Here is a 21,807-nt window from a genome sequence, read left to right on the forward strand (position 1 = left end):
GGATCAGAGAGTCACAGAGTGAGTGGTGCCTGTGGAAAGCTTCCAGGGGATCCTTTCACTTTTCTCTGTAGAACAGGTTGGAGGTGAAACTGAACCCATTCTAAATTTATTTATTCCAAGGAGCCAGAATAATTCCAGAGGAAGATCTACCCACTGTGTGATTTGATAATTCCTTGAGCTGGTGAGGTCTGGAATTATCCTGCCTTGGAAGGTAAGTAGTGAGTAATAAATAATGTGTTCCCACAGTTTTCATTTTCATACCCGATTATGAAGGAATCTGGTTTACTAGTTTCCTAGTAGTAGGCAGGTACTTACTGTGTCACAAAAACTTTCTTCTTGCACTAAACTGCTTGCATGAGCCAATATTAATACACAAAGTGGCTCTGCAACATTTATGCAGTAACATTCAAGCAAATACCAGTGGGTTGCTACTAACTTACCTATAACAGCAATGCAAACACCTAGCACTTGCCAGGTGATCTTCGGTGTTTCGTTATGCAGAGTTAATTACGTTGGCCTATTTGTTGGCTACTTTGGAACTACTCAATAAAAAGTAATTGATAACTAATTCAGACAAGGAAATCTAAAACCTATGAGACTGAAAATCTGCCAATTAGTAGGGTAGTACCATGATTTCTAATTCTATGTAATTCAGGTAATATTTCACTGTAACAATTTGACACTTATTGATTAGCCTTCAGAGTTGCTGGCAAAAAGATAATTTACTATTCTAAGTTGAAAGATAAAGCTTACAACATGTGTCAGCCTTAAAGCACTGGCAGTCAGTAAGTTCATACTTAGCAAATCTGTTACTGGAATTGATTTCTGAAGTAAGTTAATGAGAAACTAATCATGAGACAGATCAAGTTAATTAAATCAAACAAGACTTTTATTTAATTAAATGAGGTTTGCAAATTGAATCCACACATTTTTCTTCACTTATTTCCAGCAAAAAAGTTGGTATAAACACAAGAGATGCAGCAATGGTCACCACAAATCTAAGATCATTGATATTAATGGAACTTGTTTAAAAATTGATTCCCCTTTCCTCAATCCTAGCTAAAATTACTTAAATCATATTGAGAAAACAAGCTGGTACCTTGATGGAGATACATCACCAGGAAGTGATTTACAAAATACATTCCAGTTTGATAACATCCATTTTACTAGTTTGAGTTTAAAGTCGTAAGGGAAAATCTATAAAATTGCACAGACCCTCATTTGCTAAGAATGTTGGCCAGGAATTTGGGGATCTAATTATCATTAATATTCCACATTTAAATCATGACTTGGTTCTTCTGCAGACAAGTTGCCAGATGTAAGATTCAATAATATGTTCCCCCAAAACTTGTCCAGGTTTGAAATTAATTACTGATATGGGAATTTATCATCACACCAGGCCCTTTTCCTGGTTTTAAACATGTTAAGAGTTAGCAATTTATTGACAATGGAGATCAGAAAAGCATACACACGTAAATGGTAGGAACTGCACTTGTAATTTTTCTTACTGATAGCAGCTAATACAGAAGAAGGACATATATCTGCATTTTACACAGAAAACAGTGTAATCCCAATAAAGGAAGATTTAAATTTGATTTGAATTGATCTACTTTAATAAGAAAATCAGAAATAAAAATAGAAAATTCTGGAAAAATTCAGCAGGCCAGACAACATCTGGGAAATGAGAAATAATCAACATTTCAGGTCTGAGACCCTTCCTCAGAACTGAAACCTTAGCAGAACTGCAGTTAAATGTTTGATGAAGGGTCTCATACCTGAAATGTTAACTGTTTCTCTTTCCACAGATGCTGCCTGGCCTGCCGAGTGTTTCCATTTTCAGTTTATATTTTATACTTTAATAATAGGTCTGACTTGCATAAGCATTTTCTAAATTTGAACTATATTTTATGGTATATAAATGGTCTATAAACTTTGGGTCATAGAAAGGAAACTGATGCATACTCATCTGTTACACTGGTGATCTCTGATTATATTAAAAATTTCCTGGAAGCACTCCCCCTGAATTTTGTCTTTTTTTTGATGGTTTTGTCTGCATCTTTTATTATACACTTATGGGTGAGAATGGATTAAAATATGTGGAAATTGCATTACTATTAACTTGCTTTGGCCTATGGTCACTGGTTTACATCATAGTATTTTTTTTAAATGTTTTGCAATTATTGGCCCTTTTGGCTGGATTTGCAAATTCTTCGCAGTACAGCTCTGCAACTCCTGACCAGTATGCAGCAGGTATTTTCAACTGATCCAGGAGACAGGGTGAGAGAGCTCTACACTTCCATAACCGTTCAATTTGTTACTTTTATACTCTACCTATAGATTTTGGTCCTGAACTTCAGGTCAACTTTGGTCATTCTAACAGATACGGCAGTATTAATTCCAGCTTTAAAAAGGCACAACTTTAATAAAACACTTAGTAAATATTTTCAATCAGCTTAAAAGCATAATTACATAAATTGTAGGATGGCACATCACTGTATTTCATTAACTTAATGTCTTTGCAATATTCTTAGCGACAGTCTTTAACTGGGACAGATATCACTTTATATAAAAAGGAATTGTCTTTATGAATAACATAACGTCCATGGGGCTCGCAGGAGCAAAATTTTCTTTATTAATACTGGGTTTTCTTTTTTGCCTCTCTCATGACAGGTGGCTAAATGCACTAAGTTCCAACGGGGAACTTAAATGAATCTGGGAAGGCTTAATAGGCATGTTGATCTGTTCATGGCCATCAGCACAATGAATTTGTGTGATTCAGTGATTAACCAAACACTGTTCCATGAAGATTATTTCCAATTGAGAAAATAAGACAAAAACAAACATAAAGTGATCTGTAAAGTGATCTAATTATTTTTGAATGTTGCAAGTAACTTCGTTTGTAACTTAAATTCACAATTACATGGCTTTCAGGGAACAGTTTGTAACAATTTATAAGTAAAAATATTTGTGATTGATTCTTGCAAAGATACTTAAAGCTTTAAATATATGTTGCAATTTTATCTTAAAACATTTGATGTTTGTGGTTCTGAAAGTAGTAGAATCTAATTGAATTAGTGAATTATTGGTCAAGTGGATACAAGAAAATGTAAATGATTTAAATAATACAGTAGTAATAAATTGTTTCAATATGATAGACAGCAACAGTAAATAGATATAACGTGCTACAAGGTTGCTGGTAGAATCTCGGTGTATTAGGCACTGTTGTATTTTAACTGTAGTCAGGTAAACTGATCTTCCATTTAATCTTTAACTGAAGATTTTAGTTAAAAATGTGCCACTTGGTCCCACAAGCCTGCCCCACCATTCAATATAATTATGGCTAATCCCAGGTCTCATCTCCAGAGGTCTCAATTCCTCGAAGTTTCAAAATGTATTCATCTCCTCTTTAAATACCCCCAGTGATCTAGACTCCACAGCCTGCCCAGATGGAGAATTCCAGAGATTCATCGTACACTGTGAGAAGAAATAATATATTTGTTCAGCTTTCCTGACCAATTAGATTGAGTGATAAAGACAGTATGAGTCAATCTCAACTTGACTATTTAATGGACATTGGAAACATAGTACTTAATGGATTCAAGTTCCAAATTCAGTACTAAAAACCGCTTAATAAGTTTATCAGAGCAAGAAAGGTGAGTAATGGCCCATTCACTGATGTGCATTTGTTCTCAAGCACCTAACTCTGCCCTCCCAGTCAATTCTAGCACATCACTCTTAACATGAGCACTTCACTCATCTTGAGGGTTCAACCATCCCATATCCTCAATTGTTCAGCTACCATGGACATTCACTCTTATTGTTATGGAATATCATGTGTCTTTTTCATTGGCATCCTTACAAAAGCTCTCTATCCATCCATTCATTCACCCAAGGCGACAAGTTCTGTGAATAAGGCCTTTTAAGGAAGCAGCCAAAAAGGCTACTTAAGGCTGCAGTATGAGGTAATTGCCTCACAGTCATTTAGCTCTTTTCACATGAGTTTCAAGTAGCCTGGAAAATCATTTGGTCCCACAGTTAAACTTACTAACCCATCCTAAATATCACTCTGAACATGTAATCAATGTACTAAGATTAGGAACGCAACCCTCCAGAAGTGGTTACATGCACAGAGTCTTGCACGGTCATGTTAGATGTGGAATTGGAATGGAAGCAGCTTCCCAAAGCACTTTCAATACAATTAACCATCATGTTCTTCTGCATCTGTTTCCAAAACCATGTGATCATCCTACTTATAATTCAAACCATGTGTCTATTTCTAAATCATGGTTAGAAAATCTAAACAGCACTGCCTGAATATGTTTAACATTTAACTGCCAATCTCACAATGTAATATTTTTGCCAATATGTCACCTTTTCCTCCAATAGTCCACTACTTTGTAATAGCTAAGATTTATGAAATAGTGATTCCATTCACATAACTCTTGACTTTTTCTCTCAGTAGGAAGCACCACCTACAGTGAATTACTTTGAATAGTTATTACGTTGTGAAAAAGGCAGTCATTTTGCACTTAGCAAGATTCCACATGCAACAATGACATGAATCTTTTTTTTTGCAATTTTAATTGAACATTATCTAACATACCTCGAAAGCACTCTTCTACAATGACACCATGGTACTCTTAAAGTCCATCTAACTGGTTCAAGTAGCAAAGCATCTGCTTAACAGCTGAGCTTCAACTACTGGTCAAGTTCTGTCAGATATTAGAGCGTGCAGACTTCTGACCCAAGAGTGAAAGTGCTTTTCGATGCCTTGCACTATGGCACATATAAAACATGAACTCCCTTATCATTAAATTTTACAACCTTAGAATTCTTGGAGACACTAAATCAGTGTAGTTATGACAAAATTAAACCATCCCAGTCCTAAGCCAGAGATTCGGTTGTAAGATCCCTACCACCTTTCCCTCACAATGAAGCTCCTGTTCTTTAGTGAAGCAGTTAAGGGGGATTCTGTGTGGGCAATGAAGGGTCAATTCCTTAAATAATGTGGATGCTACACAACCTGCTGGAAGTTAGAGGGTAAATAGATGGAATGCTGGAATAAACAGTTTGCCCCTCAAGGTCTTCATCTCCCAGATAGAAATAAAGCTTTCTACTCTTTATAGTTCAAAGAACTTCTGGCACAGTTGTTTCACGTGTAATGCATTGAGGCAGTTTCATTTTTATCACTGAGTATAACTTGCTTATGAACAGCATGGCAAATACAAATACTGTGTAAAGGATCTGTAAGATTCTTATTAAGCATTTTATTCCTTTGAGATTGTGTAGTAGAATTCACGCAGCTTGTGTTCCACAGTAACGAATCCTGGCCGTTCATTTGCTCTGGAGAGACAAAATAGAAAATGCAGAATAACTATACCTTGCAATGTGTTAACCTGGCAGTATCCTGCTCACTTCCTTCCCAGTCACAGTTGGTCTCCTGCTATTGACAGACTAAAGAGAATACACAGCATATTACAACTTCCCACCAGCAATGAAGGATGAAAAAATCCTAACATTGCAGAACTTAGCCAGGTGTCTCGCTGATGCTCCTGATTTTTGCTTGATGTCTCCTTTCAACATTAAAGATGCTATTTAAACTTCTTTTTAAGTAGCATCTCTAATGTGTCTTTTTAAAAATTGAGAAGCAAAGCAATGGGCAGGAACAGGTATTAGAAACATAAAAAATAAGCATGTGAGCTATTCTTTATCATTTGGAGATGGGCTGGAGCAGTTAGCGGATGTCAGAGGCCCTGATATAGTCATAGTGAAAAGTTTTGCATTAATATGGCATCTTTTAGAACCTCAGGATGTCCCAAAGGGCTATTTGGCCAATGAAGTAATTTTTGAACTGATCCAGGAAAAATGCCACAAACTTTCATTCTCCAGATTCCATACACAGCAATGGTTCAATGACACGATAATTTGTTGTAGTGACACTCCATGAAAGATTAGAATTGTCAAGGGGAGAACTCCCTACTCTTTTCCACAAATTGCCATAGGACATTTTATGTACACTTGAAAGGGCCTAGATTTAATAGTTTGTCTTAAGGACAGCACCTTTGACAATGCAGCATTCGCTCAGTTCTAGGATAAATTTTGTGCCCAGTTCTCTGGAGTGGGATTTGAACCCACAACCTTCTGCCTCATAGAAAACAAATCCATTTGTGAGCCTTGGCTGACCACGGAATTTTGCAAAGCTCCATCAAATTTTCACAGGTGTCAGGGCAATGACGTGGGAGTGGCTGATTACAAGCACGTGAAATCTGAAAAGTACCCTGTGAATAAGGAACACAAATTATATTTCAGCAACTCCATCTGATTTACTTCTCACACATCTGCTTTCAGCCCTTCTCCCCCTAGACAGAACAAGAACAGAGTTCTCCTGGGCCTTACCTTCTTACCCTACCAGCCTGAGTATTCAACATATCATCTTTCACAATTTCCTCCAGCCCCAACCAGATTCCACCAGTAGACCCATGCTCCCCTTTCCTTTCAGCATTTCGGAGGGATCACTCCCTTCGCAACTCCCTTGTCCGTTCTTCCACCACATCTACCATTCCCTGTGGTATGGCACTTTCCCATGCAAATGCAGGGAGGTGCAACAACTGTTCTTTTACCTCTTTCCTTCCCACCATCCAGGGACCCAAATAGTCTTCCAGGTGAAGCAGTGACTCACTTGCAGTTCTTCCAATCTAGTCACTTGAATCGGCTTTCATAATGTGGCTTCCTCTACAATTGGAGGAACCAAATGCAGATCGGATGATCACTTTGTGTCTGCAGGAATGACCCTGAGATTCCAGTTGCCTGCCGCTTTAATTCACCACCTCATTCCCCCTCTGATCTTTCTGTCTCTGGTCTCCTGCGCTGTTATAATAAGACCCAAATGGGAGCAAAACCTCATCTCTCTCTCGGCACATTGCAGGCTTCCAGACTTACTACTGAATTCTCTAACCTTAGATAGCATGCTCTTTCTTCCTGTCTGTATAAGAGCCATTTTCATCTGCCATCCTTTTCTCTTTTCCTCTCTGTTTCTAGCTTGGCCTGCTAAACATGTCCCAGTTTTCCAGAACCACGTCAGCAACAAATTACATAACTGTAGTACCTTATCCTACCTGCTACATGTTCACTCTATCAGAGAAATTCCCTTGGCTTCGCTCACATTTCACTACTGCCCAGACTAACCTATTTCTCTCTTTCTTGGGTTTGCTGAAGGGTCTCTTATCTGAAACATTAACTGTTTCTCTTTCCACAGATGCTGCCTGACCTGCTTAGTCTTTTTTCAGAATTTTCCATTTTTTTGTTTTTTTTCTTATCCTACGCGCATAAGTCTAGCCTGATGGACAGGTCCAGCTGCCTTACCATCAACAACTCATTATACAGACATAAAAGTTTAATGAGTTGGTAACTGTCCCCGTTTTGACTCATCCTAATACAGACATCTCCTTTGCTCTATACATCTCTCCCCCACCTTCCCTCCTACTGAAAACCTACTTGCATCTTTTTTTTCCCAGTTCTGACGAAGAGTCACAATCCCAAAGCATTGGATGTTTCTCTTTTCACATATGCTGCCTGCCCTGCTAAATATTCTGTTTTTGCTTTATATTTCAGCAATTTTCATTTGTACAGTGAAGGTTATTCTTTGGCGAGCTCTGTTGCACGACTGGTTCGTGGTCAACTATTTAGAAAATTGAATGGTTAAGTCAAAATACCTCTGCCAAAAATAATCTAAATTTAAAAACAGTAATGACTCTAATTATTGTCAGTTCAATTTTCCCAGCATTGATAATAAAATTACGAAAGGGTAATTCTTTGTTTTACTTCTTCTTAGGCTGTCCAATGGGGTCAGGAATGATTTACTTCCACTCCAGTTTGTGGGCTCTGAGGTAACCGAATGAAGCCAATGTGGGAACTGCAGACTCTTCCACAAATGGAAGGTGATGACTGATGGAGGAGTTTGGGGTGGGGAGGGGGAGGGGAATGGGTGGTTTGTGAGGTGCTGCTCTCCTGCTGTTTACACAGGGGTCCTGTGCACACCGATGCATGGCCTCAAGGTACTCAATACCATCCCAAAACCTCCTTTTCTGCTTTGACCTGTCTTGGGTCAAAGGTTCCCAGAAATCGGTGGGGATGTTGCATTTCATCAAGGAGGCTTTGAGCACATGCTTGAATATTTTCCTCCATCTGCCAAGTAACCTCCTCCCTTGACAGAGCTGGGAATAGAGTCCCTGTTGTCTGACATGGCCTGCCCAATGTAGCCATTCGAGAGGATCTAGTGTCTCACTGCTAAGGATGTTAGCCTGGGAGAGGGTGCTGGCATTGGTTCACTTGTCCTTCCAATGAGTTTGTGAAGATAAGTGAGGTAACAGGTAGTTATAAAGAGAATCAACAGAAGCAAAGTTCTGAAAAATGCTAACAGATTAAGCAAAAGAAGATGTTATTTAAAAAGTTATATATAGTTATGTCATATATAGATGGGTAGAAATTCTCTTCCATATTTTGTTATACATAATGTGGGCAAATGGGATTATCGTAGATGGGCAAGAAGTTCAGCACTGACATGGGTGAAGAGACCATTTTTGTTTTGTACAACTTTATGAATCCATGACTTTACAGGTAACTATTCTAATGCTGTCCTGAACAGCCTTCCACCTTGCCCTCTTCTTAAATTTCAGTTCACCACAAACTGCTGCTCATATCCAAACATACACCACAGTTTTTCAAGTTATCCTGCATTGGTTTCTGATCCAGAAATGTACCAATTTTAAAATATTGCTGTTAAATATTTCCTTTTCCACACCCTTATCTAAATCTCTAATTAATTTAAAATACCTGGAACTCTGCTCTCATCAAATTCTGGCACCTAAGACAACCTAATTACCCTTGTTCCATCATTGGAAGTTGTGCTTTCAGCTTCAGTAATCTGATCTATTCTCTCTCCTCCCTTATAATGTTCCTTAAAACTTGCTTCGTTGACCAAGCTTTCAATAACCTGTCCTAATAACATTTTTATATGACTTTATGTCAAATTTTATTTGATAATTCTTCCTGTATAACATCTTTAAATGTTTTGCCATGTTCAAGGTGCCACAGAAATGCACATTGTTGCTTCTATAATGTACATGTTGCAAGTGTCCTATTATTTATTTTCTTTATTTTCTGTGGATAATGTTTGCCATGATGTTTTCTCTGCATCTGCTGGTAAGAGCAACCAGTGCTTGAATAGCTGACTGAACTTCCCTGCAGTTACTGTTCCCAAAGACATGCCAAATAGCTCATCCTGTTGAAAATTTGTCTTCAGACATTAAGGGAAGGAGTTGCAGAAATTCTGCAAGAGGCAATTAAACAACAGTTAAAATACTGTATCTTTCAGGTTCTTTCATCAAGGGTTAGGAAATCACAAGAGTCTCAAAAGTATATGTTATGAGAATCTTATCATTTTCTGGTTTCTTCAATATCCTGATTTTCTTTGGGAGTCCTGCTTTCCGCTGCTCTGGTCTTCAGCATTTAGTTACCTCTTAGAATCATAGAGTTGTACAGCACGGAAAAAGGGCCCTTTGGCCCATATGTGTCCATGCTGACCAAGATGTATATTCAAGCTAATCCCATTTCCCAGCACTTGGCCCATACCTTTCGAAACTCTTACCATCCATGTACCTGTCCACATACTTCTTAAATGTATCTAGTGTACCTGCCTCAACCATTTCCTTTGGTAGCTGGTTCCATACATCTACAACCGGCTGTGTAAAAACAAAAATTGCCCCTCAGGTTCTTATTAAACCTTTCACCTCTAACCCTAAAACTATGTCCTCTACTTTTTGATTCCTCAACCCTGGTAAAAAGACAACTCACCTATCTATGCCCCTCATGATCTTATATACCTCTAGGAGACCACCTCTCATTCTTCCATGCTCCAAGGAGTAAAGGCCCAGCCTGTCTAACCTCTCCCTATAACTCAGTCCCTCGAGTCCTAGCAATATCCTTGTAAATCTTTTTATTTGCACTCTTTGCAGTTTAATCACATCCTTCCTATAACCGGATGACCAAAACTGAACACAATACTCCAAGTGTGGCCTCACCAACATCTTATACAATCGCAACATAACCTTCCAACTTCTATATTCAATGCCCTGACTGATGAAGCCCAGCATGCCAAGAGCCTTCTTCACTGCCCTGTCCACCTGTGACTCCACTTTAAGAGAACTATGTACCTGTACTCCAAGGTCCCTCTGTTCTACAACAGTATCCAGAGCCCTTCCGTTCAATGTAAAAGTCCTACCTTGGTTTGTCCTTCCAAAATGTAACACTTTGCACTAATCTGAATTAAATTCCTTTTGCCATTCCTTAGCCCACCTATCCAGCTGATCAAGATCACGCTACAATTCTTGATACTCCTCTTTACTGTCTATGACATCACTTATTTTAGTGTCATCTGCAAACTTACAAACAATTCCTCATATATACTCTCATTCAAATCATTGATATCGATGACAAATAACAATGGGCCCAGCACCGACCCCGGGGCACACCATTAGTCACAGACCTCCAGTATGAGAAACATCCTTCCACCATCACCCTCTGTTTCTTACTATCCAGCCAATTTTGTATCCAGTTTGCTAACTCTCCTTGGATGCTATGCGATCTAACCTTCCAGAGCAGCCTACCATGCAGAACCTTATCAAAAGCCTTACTGAAATCCATATATACTACATCCACTGCTCTTCTCTCATCAACCTTCCTCATCACTTCATCAAAAAGCTCAATCAAATGCGGAATACAAAGCTTTGCTGGCTAGCCCTAATCAATCACTGCCTTTCCAAATGTAAGTATATCTTATCCCTCAGAATGCTTTTCAGCAATTTACCTACCACGGATGTTAGGCTAACGGGTCTATAAATACCAGGTCTATCCTTACAGCCCTTCTTAAATAAAGGCACAATATTTGCTATCCTCTCGTCTTCCAGCACCTCGCCAGAGGATAGTGATGTTGCAAGTATCTCAGCGAGGGCTTCCACAATTTCTTCTCTAGCTTCCCATAGTGTTCTTGGATATACCTTGTCCAGACTTGGAGATTTGTTTATCTTCATACATCTTAACACATGCAAAACCTCTTCTATTGTAATATGGACTACTGCCAAATCATCTCCAGTTAACTTTGCCAGGTTCCCAATCCTTTCTATTTTTGAATCAGTGTCCTGTCAGGTGACTCTGGGTTGCTTTTTCTCTTGGAAGTGATAGGGAGAGTGTAAGAGGGAAAGCTGTTCAGGAAAGCACTGGAATAATCAACCCTAGATGTAACAAAGTACAAAGGGAAATTTCTACCTACCTAAATATGACTTCCCTGTATATGATTTATTTCATAATAACCTCCACTGGGAATTGCAGGGAATAATTCCCTTTGATTACACAAGGAAGCACTGAGCCGTGAAGTCACTTGATAGATTAATTGTTCCAACTGTAGCTCACCTTGCTGGTATGAACTGAGTAACCCAGCAGAGTCCTGCTGAGCCCTTTTAATTTTTCCATCAATTTCCACAATGTATTATGGGTCCATGCCCTTAAGAAATTGGTTAAGATTACTCAGTAAACTTAACTAAATAAAGCAAACTTTCCAACAATGTTTTCTTTCATTGGAATAGTTCTAATCACAGCTTAGTGCAAAGGTTTTCCTCTTTTCTGTTTGTGTTTTTTAAGACTTTGATTCCTGCATCAGAGATATGATAATATTCTGGATGATGTTCAATACCCAGAGGAACAAAAGTTCCTGACTTCATAATTAACAGGTTTATTTGTCTTATAATAATGTTAAAAATGTATTTATTACAAATGTTTAAGGATTCCAAAATAGAAGAGAAATTTCACCAGAGACCTCATTCTCATGTTTTCTTAACACATAGATGGATGCCATTAAGCCCACTGAATCAATGTTAGGCCCCAGAGCCAGCCCATCAATCCCACTGCCCCACAGTCTGTTCTCTCTCACGTGTCTATCAACTCCACCCTGACCTACCTCTGTAACCCTTAGAGTGCACTTTAGTTTTGCATCATATAATTACTCCAGAAACTATATCTCCCTATAAATGAAATCAGAGGATAGTGAAGAATCATTTCATACTTCTTAATCAGCAATATCTCGAATAAACAGAGGGCAGAGGGTGTAAAATAACTCAGTATCCTCTGTAGCATTACCTTAAAAAATCTCAACCACATGTAACTTAGGCCTTCTGTTTTGCTAGGAATCTAGCTGAGAAAAGGGAGAAAACTCACTTGTATGTCCAGCATTCTCTCATCAATTCAAACATTTCAATTGGGCATCTGGCTGGTGCATCCAGTCGCTGGCCTGCTTCGATCATTTGTACAACTTCTTGGCCCTTCATTCCCTGTGTAGATAAATAAGGCATTTTGCAAGCAAATATATTGGACAATATTTTAGAGCATTTAATCTTAGATGTGCAAAGTGGTAATAACAGGAGATGCCAGGTAGGGAGTTCATGTCCCATCATTTCAGGTCAAAGGTTCATAGTCCTTGTGGGATCAGTCTAAACCTTTCACCTCATTACTGTTATCACACCTGGGCTAATTTCCCCCACATGTTCAGCCAAAGGTAGGCATAACGCGTCCTAAAATGTACTACATCTGCCAAGGACTTAGCTTGCTTGAATATGTTGCCCCAGACCACTTGTATCATATGACACAACACACAGGCACACCCAGCAACAGGCCTTGAGACAGAAGCAGAGGCAGAAGCAACAGCTCTTCTGTCCTACAGTTGCACTTCCATGTGACAGCCTGTGACCCTTTGTTTGTTGCTGGCTGAGAAGTGAAAATGGACAAATAGGTTAATTAAACGCAAACGTTTACGTGACCTTCGTGGACAAAAATTAACCATTTTTATAATGAATGTTGAGGATATAACAGTAGTGGATCAAGTGAATCTAAAATTAAGTCAGGGAAGTTAATGACAAATGGCAATGCATAAAAAAACTTTTACGCTGAAGTTGCTGGCTTCTATATTATAAGAAAGAGGATGTGGGATCTGGTCATTAGTTAAAGAATTATGTGTTCAAGAGAGAGAGGGAGAGAGAGAGAGAGAGAGAGAACTTTCCATTCAAATCCTCTTTAAAAATTCTTCCTCTCACTTTAAAACTGTGGCCTCTTCTCTTTGACACCCCTACTATACAGATTCTGACCACCTCCCCTATCTATGCCTCTTATAATTTTATATACCTCCATCAGGTCACCCCTCAAGCCTCCATTGTTCCAGGGAAAACAAGCACAGCCTATCCAATCTCCTCTCATAACTAATGTCCTCTATTCCAGGCAACATCTGGGTCAACCTCCACTGTACTCTCTCCAGTGTTAACACATCCTTCCTAAAGTGTGGCAACCAATCCTCCAAATACAGCCTAACCAATGTTTTGTAAAGTTGCAACATAATCTCCCATCATTTATATTCCATGCTCCTGCCTATGAAGGCAAGTATGCAATATACTTTCTTCACCACCCTATCTACCTGTGTTGACCCTTTCAGGGAATTCTGCACTTGAACCCCAAAATTCTTCTGTTCATCAACATTCCTTGGTGATCTACTATTTATGCGACCCATTGCTATTTGTCTTCCCAAAACGTATCACCTCGCACTTATCTGAGTTAAATTCCATCTGCCAATGCTTCACCCAATTTTCCATCTAACCTATACCTTGCTGTAGCCCTAGACAACCTTCCTCGCTATCCACAAAACCACCAATTTTTGTGTCATCTACAAATTTACGAATACAAACCTTGTACATTTACATCCAAGTCATTCAAATATATCACAAACAACAAAGGTCCCAGCACTAATCCCTGCAGTACACCACTGGTCACAGACTTCCAATCAGGAAAACATTCTTCTCCCACTATCCTCAGCCTTCTATCGCAAAGCCAATTTTAAATCCAATTAGCCAGCTACCCTTGGATATCATGTGCCTTAACCTCCTGGACCAGCCTACCCTGCAGGACCTTGTCAAATGCCTAGTAAAGTCCATATAGACAATGTCTACCAACTTGCCTTCATCAATCTTCTTAGTTACCCCCTCAAAAAACTCAATCAAATTAGTGAGATATGGATTTCTCTAACACAAAGCTGTGCTGGCTATTCCTGATCAACCCCCGCCTTTCCAAATGTGCATAAATCCTATTTTCCCTACCACTGACTAAAGGCTAACTGGCCTGTGGCTACCTGGCTTATCCCTGCAGCCCTTCTTAAATAAAGGAACAACCTAGATGATTATCATTTCTTTAGCCTTTGCAGAGAAGTTTGCTGGATTCTTTTACCTGGGTGCATAGAAAATGAGCTGGCCCAAGGGAGACAGCAGGGATTTGTTAACAATAGATCTAGTTGATTTATTTTGTGAGATCAATGCCATTATGGATAGAGGACCAACCATGGATGTTGTATAAATGTACTTCCAAGTCATTTGATAAAGTGCCTCAAGAATATTATCCAAAAAGATAAAAAAGATGCATTATCAATGTTAACTTTGCGATATGTTGATAATCGATAATTGGAGATGGAAGACAGACTGTAAGGATAAAGGGAGTCTTCTGTGGTTGGTGGGATGTGGTAAATGGTGTTCCCCAGAGATAGACTGTGGGGATTTAGCCCATCATAATACATATTCTGACTTGGCTGAAGGAGTGGAGTTCTGTGTCGGAGAAGCTACAGAGCTCAATGAGTTGGGTTAGCCACTCTATCGATCCAGTCAGCTTCCAACCAAAAATGAAGGTAACTCCAGTGACTACCGGTCTGCAGATTGAAGATCCAGTTGTTACAGTGTTGGTTTTAATGACACCCTGAAGGGCCAGCACACCCGAACAGCACTTGGAGCTGTCTGCAGCCTTTCTTGCATTTACTCAGCAAGTTCTAACTCAGCCAACCTGCAAAGAGATTCCTTATGAAATCCACTACTAATGCAGTATGTTTATCAGTTCTACAAAGGCATCATCAACAGATTGTTTACATAGCAACACTTCTGTATTTTCACTATTTACAGTTTTACTTGAGTATTAGAATGGTGTGAGAAAGAAAACACTGATACAGAATTATCTTAAAGATAGGAAGTTGTTAATACATTGACGCTACCCAATAATGCTTGATAGTTTCTATATTTTGACAGATAAAATGTTGTGGGGTTTAAGTGAAGATGATGTCAATCTGTTTTCTAAAAATGTTCTCTTCACTTCCATTGGCGCCAATAGACTATTTGCGAACCATGCAGTGAAACTGACAAAACAAATGTATTGCCGAGAAAGTCGGGCTCCATCCTAACAGGATGGAGCCTGACTTTCTAGGCTCTTCACGTGCACTCCTGTAAGTGTACAAATTCTCAACCAAGGCTCAGGGATTTCCTTTAATTTCTGTTTGGGATGATGGGGGAGGCAACTCTAAGTCTGACCCACTGAAATAAGGCCTGATGTACAGCTTGTAGCCTTGCAGAAGGCCAGGAGTTCCCATTATCCTTCTTGACAGATCTGCGGGTAGATTAACTGCCCACTGCAAATTGTCCCTAGTGTGTGGATGAGTGGTAGAATCTGGGGAGAATTGATGGGAATGTGGGGAGAACAAAATGGGATTGGTGTGAAGGTATGCTTGTTGATTCATGTGAACTTGGTCTGCTGAAGGGCTGTTTCATTTTGTATGACCTGAGACTCCAGAAGAGGAAAGTGTACTCATCTCAGGACTGGTGGGACTCATACAGGTACTCTTGCTTAGTTTGTAATCTGGAACCTGCAGACGTGAATTTTATTCTCTATGTGTAGCATTGTGGGGAATGTGGGAGGTGGAGAGATGCACTTGTGCCAAACAAGGCATAACCAGGAGGTTTCTGTTAGGCAGAAGGGCCTAATGCCAACTCACCTCAGACACTGACACTGTATTTTGCAGGTTAATAGTCACAAAACATTAGAACATTGAACATAGAACAGTACAACCAAGGAACAGGCCCTTCGGCCCACAATGTCTGTGCTGACCATGATGTCAATTAAAACTAATCCCGTCTGCCTGCATGTGGTCTATGCCCCTCCATTCCCTGCATATTATGTGCCTATCTAAATGCCTCTTAAATGTTGCTATCGTAATGTTTCTACTGGTGTGAACATCTTCTGATGATTGAGTTGGAAGAGCCCTCTCTGCTCAGGATACTCTTGAGGGTCAGTCTGAGGTCACTGGCAGGAAGGTTTGGAAACATTTGTAAATCAGATGCAAATGAAAGAAGTTTGATTTAACATTCATAATTTAGCAAAGCTAAGAAAATGTAATGTAATTGAGGAGAATGCATGCATATTTTTTCCACATGTGAAGATTAACAATTTATTGCAGTGAATTGCAGACACAAATGGACCCTCATCAATTGAAGAATACAGTCAGAAGGGAGTGTTTAACGGATGTCTTGAGCCTTTGGATTTGATTGGGATTTTTCAATTGTTAAAGGTGCTTATAATTGAAATCCACGAATAGACAACATAAATTTACGTTGTATTTGCAATTCAGAAATAAGTAATTCAATGCAACAAGTCCAAACTGGTGTTTACCCATGAAACTCTTCTTGCCCTACATAGCCATCAACAACAATAACAACAATGTTCTATATGTTGCCTTTAACATAACAAACTATCCCAAGACATTGCACAATGATTATCAAACAAAACATGACCAGACTAGGAGAGGGCAGCTGACCAAAAGCTTGGCTAACAAACAAGGTCTTATTAAGCAACTAATAGGGAGGCTGAGAGGAAGGGAATTTCATCAGACTCCATAAACTTCCTTTTTCTCTCGTGTGTTTATCTAGCCTACCTTTAAATGCATCTATGCTACTCATCTCAACCACTCCCACTGTTTGTGAGATCCATATTTTAACCACTCACTAGGTAGAGAAGTTTCTCCTCATTCCCCATTTAAATATATTTGTCATTCTCTCTTATCCCCAGTTCTGACCAACCCCCCTCGCTAGAAATGGAAATACCTACTGTATATCTACCCTACCACACCCATTTAGAATTTTGAAATCCTCTATTAGGTCATTCTTCAGCTTCCTGTTCTCTATATAAACAAACCCTTGTCTGTTTAATCTTTACGGATAAGTTTGACATCTTATTTCAGGTATAATTATATTAAATCATTTAACCAACTTCTCCATTGTCTCTATATCCTTTTTATCCTAGGAGACAAGAATTGTTCACAGTTCCCAAGTGTGGTCTAAGCAGGTTTCTGTATAAGTTTAAATGATCTCTACTTTTCAGTTCTATCTTTCTAGAAATGAAGTACGGTGCTTTGCTTTCTTTGTAATGGCCTTATTAACTTGCATTGCTAATTTTAGTGTTGGTTGTACCTATAGCCCTAGATCCATCTGTACCTCCACTCCATCTAGACACAATTTCAAAGAAAAACGTAGCTTCTTTATTCTTCCCAGGACTCCAAGTGTTAGCTTACAAGGAAAGGTTATTTAAAGTATGATTGCATTCCCTGGAATATAAAAGAAAAGGTGTTGATTGAGGCTCAATGATTTTTAAAGAAATAGATAGGCTGGATTGCAAGAACCTTTTCTCCACTACTGGGGGAGCTGAAAACAACAGAACATATTTATTAACCTCCAGACCAAGCTATTGTAGCCACATGGACAACATTAAATCTCCATAAAGCATGATGTGAAAAGAAACCTACTCTATTGTGACCACCAGTTCATTGGAAGAAGGGAAGTAAAACTTCAAATGTTTAGGTATCTCTTCACAACTGAAGTTAGTTGAATCAGCTGTGTGATTCAACAGATATCATTTGCTAAGAGTGAGCTAAGCCATTGTGGTTGCAAGGTCTCCAAATCAGGAGACTGAAAAGGGAACAATGGAACAGATGTGACCTGTTTGATCTCAGTATCATAAAGATCCTAAGAAGGAGAAAACAGTGAACATTCTGGAAGATTGGAATAAGGAACATTGGAGACCTAAGCAGCAATAACTCGAGGCCAACTGTCATTAAGAAGACCCTGAGCTCAGAGCCCTTGGAATGAACCTGGCCAGTTGCTCCAGATTGAATAATATCTGGATCTGAGTCCATAAGGAAGTTGCTCACAAATGGTAATAAGTTGTGGAAGTGTTTAATCTAATATAGTGAGTAGTAATAAAGAGCTTTATTGTTATAAGTTAGTTGAATGGTCCTTTGTCCGACACATTCAACAACATTCAGAACAGAAAGTTCAACAACATTCAGAACAGAAGTTGAAAACAAGCCTTGACACAAGAAAGTTTCAAGGTCGATTACTAATCCTAAATCTGAGAGTGATATTTTTGCTAGTCAAATGTACTTATGAATGTTCAGCCACAATCTCAGTGAATACGAGTCAACGAGCTAAATGGTTTACCCCTGATTCCTACAATGTTCACATGTGGGAGTCTCATGAAGAAAGGCTGACTAACACAACACCACTCAAGTCTGTTTCCTTGTCCATCATAAGATGCAGCATTGATTTCAATAACATCATAGCATCCCAGTAACACCCTCTGATTTTAGCTGAAGGAGGTGCATGATTCATGAAACGAGCTACATTATTTATATTAGAACAAAACTTACTTTGTATGGCTTCTGTCCATAGGAAAATGCTTCCCACATCATCACACCAAAGCTCCAGACATCACTTTTGCTGGAAAACTTGTAGTAGTTAATGGATTCTGGTGCATACCATTTTATTGGCCATTTGCCTGTACTTTTGGCCTAAAATAAATTTTAAAAGGACAAGAGAAAGAAACTGGTGATATTGTAACACTTGGCTTCCTACCAAAAATAAAATGCAGTATCATAATAATTACTTAATTGTGCATGCTGCACATTAGTACTAACACTAATTCTTAAATCTATTTATTTTGAACAAGGTGTAATTAGTACTCCTGCAGTCTCATCTGAGATATAAACATGGAGGCAGTGAATGTGCATAGACTGGGAAAGTCAGAAGCACTGCCTATTTATGGCACATTAGTGCCATGGAATGGAGTGCTTATTCATTTCAATGACCAACTGAATTCAAACATGTCTTCACCAGAAACTCGAGTAGCACTCATCTTCTCCACTATTTTGAGGATTTTTATCTTCTATGTTAGCTGATCTTATGGCTGATATCCATTGGTGTCCATTTTTACCCTCTGAAGGTTAAAATGTTTTAACATTAAGGAATCAGCAAAGGTAACACTGGAAATGACGAGGAACAAGAGACATGGTTAAAGGGAAGGGGGCATTGGGAGTTTGGGAGAGAGCTTCCAAAACAAACGGGTTTGGGAAGAGAATGTTGCTTAAAGAATGAAATTAACTGTGATTCAATTTGGAATTTGGAAGTAAATATAAGAATGAGGAAGAAGAAATTCCAGAATCTTTTCTTTCTAGTGTGAAAAATAATTTCCATTAATTGTATATAAAGAATTTAAGTGCACTAAAGAAGAATTCTGGAAGAGTTTTAACTTTAAAAAAAAAGTGGGTGGGCATGCAAGGCCAAGAAACAAATTACAAGGAGCAAAGATATGAACAATGCTGTGAAATATGTATTGCTGCCATGAATGAACTGTAAATAATAGATATAAATGCACATTTAAAATGCACATATAAAATATTTAATGACACAATGGTACCTGACAAATAAGCAGAGCAACTAAGTTCCAATTTTTTCAAAAGAATTAGCTTAAAACATTCACGTAAATATATTTGAAAACTCTGTCATTAAAGCTGATGCTGGGAAGGTAGATTGAAGATATGGGGAGAGGTAGGGGAAGGGGGGCAGGATGGCTGGTGCTAATGGTGGAGTGTAAAAAAGGAAGGGGTGAAAATGAATGCCCAGACAGACAGCTGAGTGAGAGGGTAGGGTGGGACACAATTGTGAAGAAATTGTAAACATAAGCTCAAAAATTCAAATAGAAATAGATAGGTTGGCATCATTTCTTGTTTTAAAAGATGATTGATCCAAGTTAATTGTGCAAGTGAAAGGCACCCCAGAGTTTGCAGAGAGTAAAGGCTTTTATTAAGAATTGGATGAACTGCCAGTCCAGTTATAATCCATCATTTATTACGTATTTTGCAACATTGGAAATTTATGCTTGAAATTCAAGAAATACTGAGATCAATAAAGGACTCGTCTACAACTTACCTTGTAGTAATTCTCCTCGGAGTTTATGGCTTTCGACAGGCCAAAGTCACTGATTTTAGCATAATGCTGAGTTACAAGGAGAACGTTCCTTGCAGCTAAATCTCGGTGCACGTAGTTTTTCTCTTCCAAGTACTTCATGCCCATGGACACCTGATGCACTAATTCAACTATGTTGTTTAAGCTAACGTCTCTGAAAATGCAGGACATTTTTATTAAAATATTGTCTGAGGAGAAATTAAGAAAATGAACTATCAATAATTCTAAATATTGCAGCATACAGATTTTCTATTTTTATGGATGCCTTCTTATTGCCTTATCTAGCTTTTACTCAGACCAACAGATGCAGGCATATAGATTTGAGGGATGATGGACATAGTGGGGAGCACTGGAATGATTGTGCAGGGAAGTGACAAGGTCACGGATGAGAATAATGACACAGCTGAAGATAATGTTATCAAAGCGGAATAGAGTACTTAGAGTTGGATGCCTGGCTTTGAGATGAATGGAAACTCAGCCACTTTCACCCTGACCATTAGCCTGGATGGATGATTAACTTGGTATCTTGGAAAAAGAGTTTGTAATGATGGTCAGAGAAAACAGCTTAAGTATTTCCTTGTTTAACTGGAGGAAACTAAATCTCATCTAACACCAGATATTGTACAAACCAATGCAAACTATTGCAAGATGATGGTAACTGTTGAACTGCAACCCACTACGTAAAGAATGCTGTCTATAGGAACTGCCACATGTAATTAAAACAAATAAGTTGGAAGACAGCCTGAACTTATTAATGCACAGAATGTGTCTACAATGTATATTTGCAACAATTATACAAAGTGCAGGTAAACAGGAGATGATTTACTATTATATAACACTTACTCATTATTGTGATCTGTTTATCAACAATGGATTCTCTTCTGTTCTCTCCCATGAAACAACCAGGCAGTTCTACAGAGGACTTGTTGGAATGGTTGGTTCTTTAGAAGCAGTAGTTACAAGTTGTGCTAAATGCTGCTTCTAATTCATAAAGTAGTCTGCTGGGCTAATAATTGCCCAGGTTATTAACTGTTACCTGCTATTTAGTAACAACAGTCCTTACAAAATGTGGTTTGATGTTTGGCAATCATTTCATTCATGCCCAGAAGCAGAGTAACTGAAACTAATCATTTTAAATCTTTTGCTTCAGTTCATACACTTAGCGACCTGGTATATAGACAAATTACATAAGTATTTTTTGGCCTGGTTATACTTGAATATGTGATTGAAAGCCTTCAAACTTACAGGCCTTTGGAGAGCTAATTGATTTGTTTAAAAGTCCAGAATAAACACCTATACTGAAAAATCAAACTCACTTGTGAGCCATTAGAAATTTATTCATCTGGCCTTGTTCAGCGAGTTCCATCACCAGCATCAAACACTCTCTCTCGCAGATGCCAATCATGCGGACAATGTAAGGGTTATCAAGCTGATGCATGAATTGTGCCTCCTTCATCAACTCGTCCTTTACTGCAGGATCATCGCTCTTTAACACTTTTACTGCTACACTTATATTTTTCCTGTTGAAAGAAATCCAAATCCATGATTTCAAACATTGACACATGCATTAAAAGGCTGTCAAGTCACAATTTACATTTCCCCGATACAA

At 38.6% G+C, this 21,807-nt stretch overlaps 1 protein-coding gene across 3 annotated transcripts in view; it reads right to left on the reverse strand.

Moving 5' to 3' along the window:
• Positions 1-871: 871 nt before the first annotated feature.
• Positions 872-21,807, reverse strand: part of syk (spleen tyrosine kinase) — a 112,892-nt gene continuing 91,956 nt past the window's right edge. For all 3 annotated transcript variants that reach the window (XM_052019904.1, XM_052019902.1, XM_052019903.1), the window contains 5 exons: positions 21,515-21,718; positions 20,163-20,352; positions 18,605-18,745; positions 12,268-12,380; positions 872-5,343 (listed from right to left, as the gene is read on the reverse strand). In XM_052019904.1, coding sequence (XP_051875864.1) covers positions 5,268-5,343; positions 12,268-12,380; positions 18,605-18,745; positions 20,163-20,352; positions 21,515-21,718 — 724 coding nt within the window. In that variant the 3' untranslated portion in view covers positions 872-5,267. The remainder of the gene's footprint in view (positions 5,344-12,267; positions 12,381-18,604; positions 18,746-20,162; positions 20,353-21,514; positions 21,719-21,807) is intronic.

The sequence above is a fragment of the Pristis pectinata genome, chromosome 7, assembly GCF_009764475.1.
Source record: "Pristis pectinata isolate sPriPec2 chromosome 7, sPriPec2.1.pri, whole genome shotgun sequence".
Classification (NCBI taxonomy): domain Eukaryota; kingdom Metazoa; phylum Chordata; class Chondrichthyes; order Rhinopristiformes; family Pristidae; genus Pristis; species Pristis pectinata.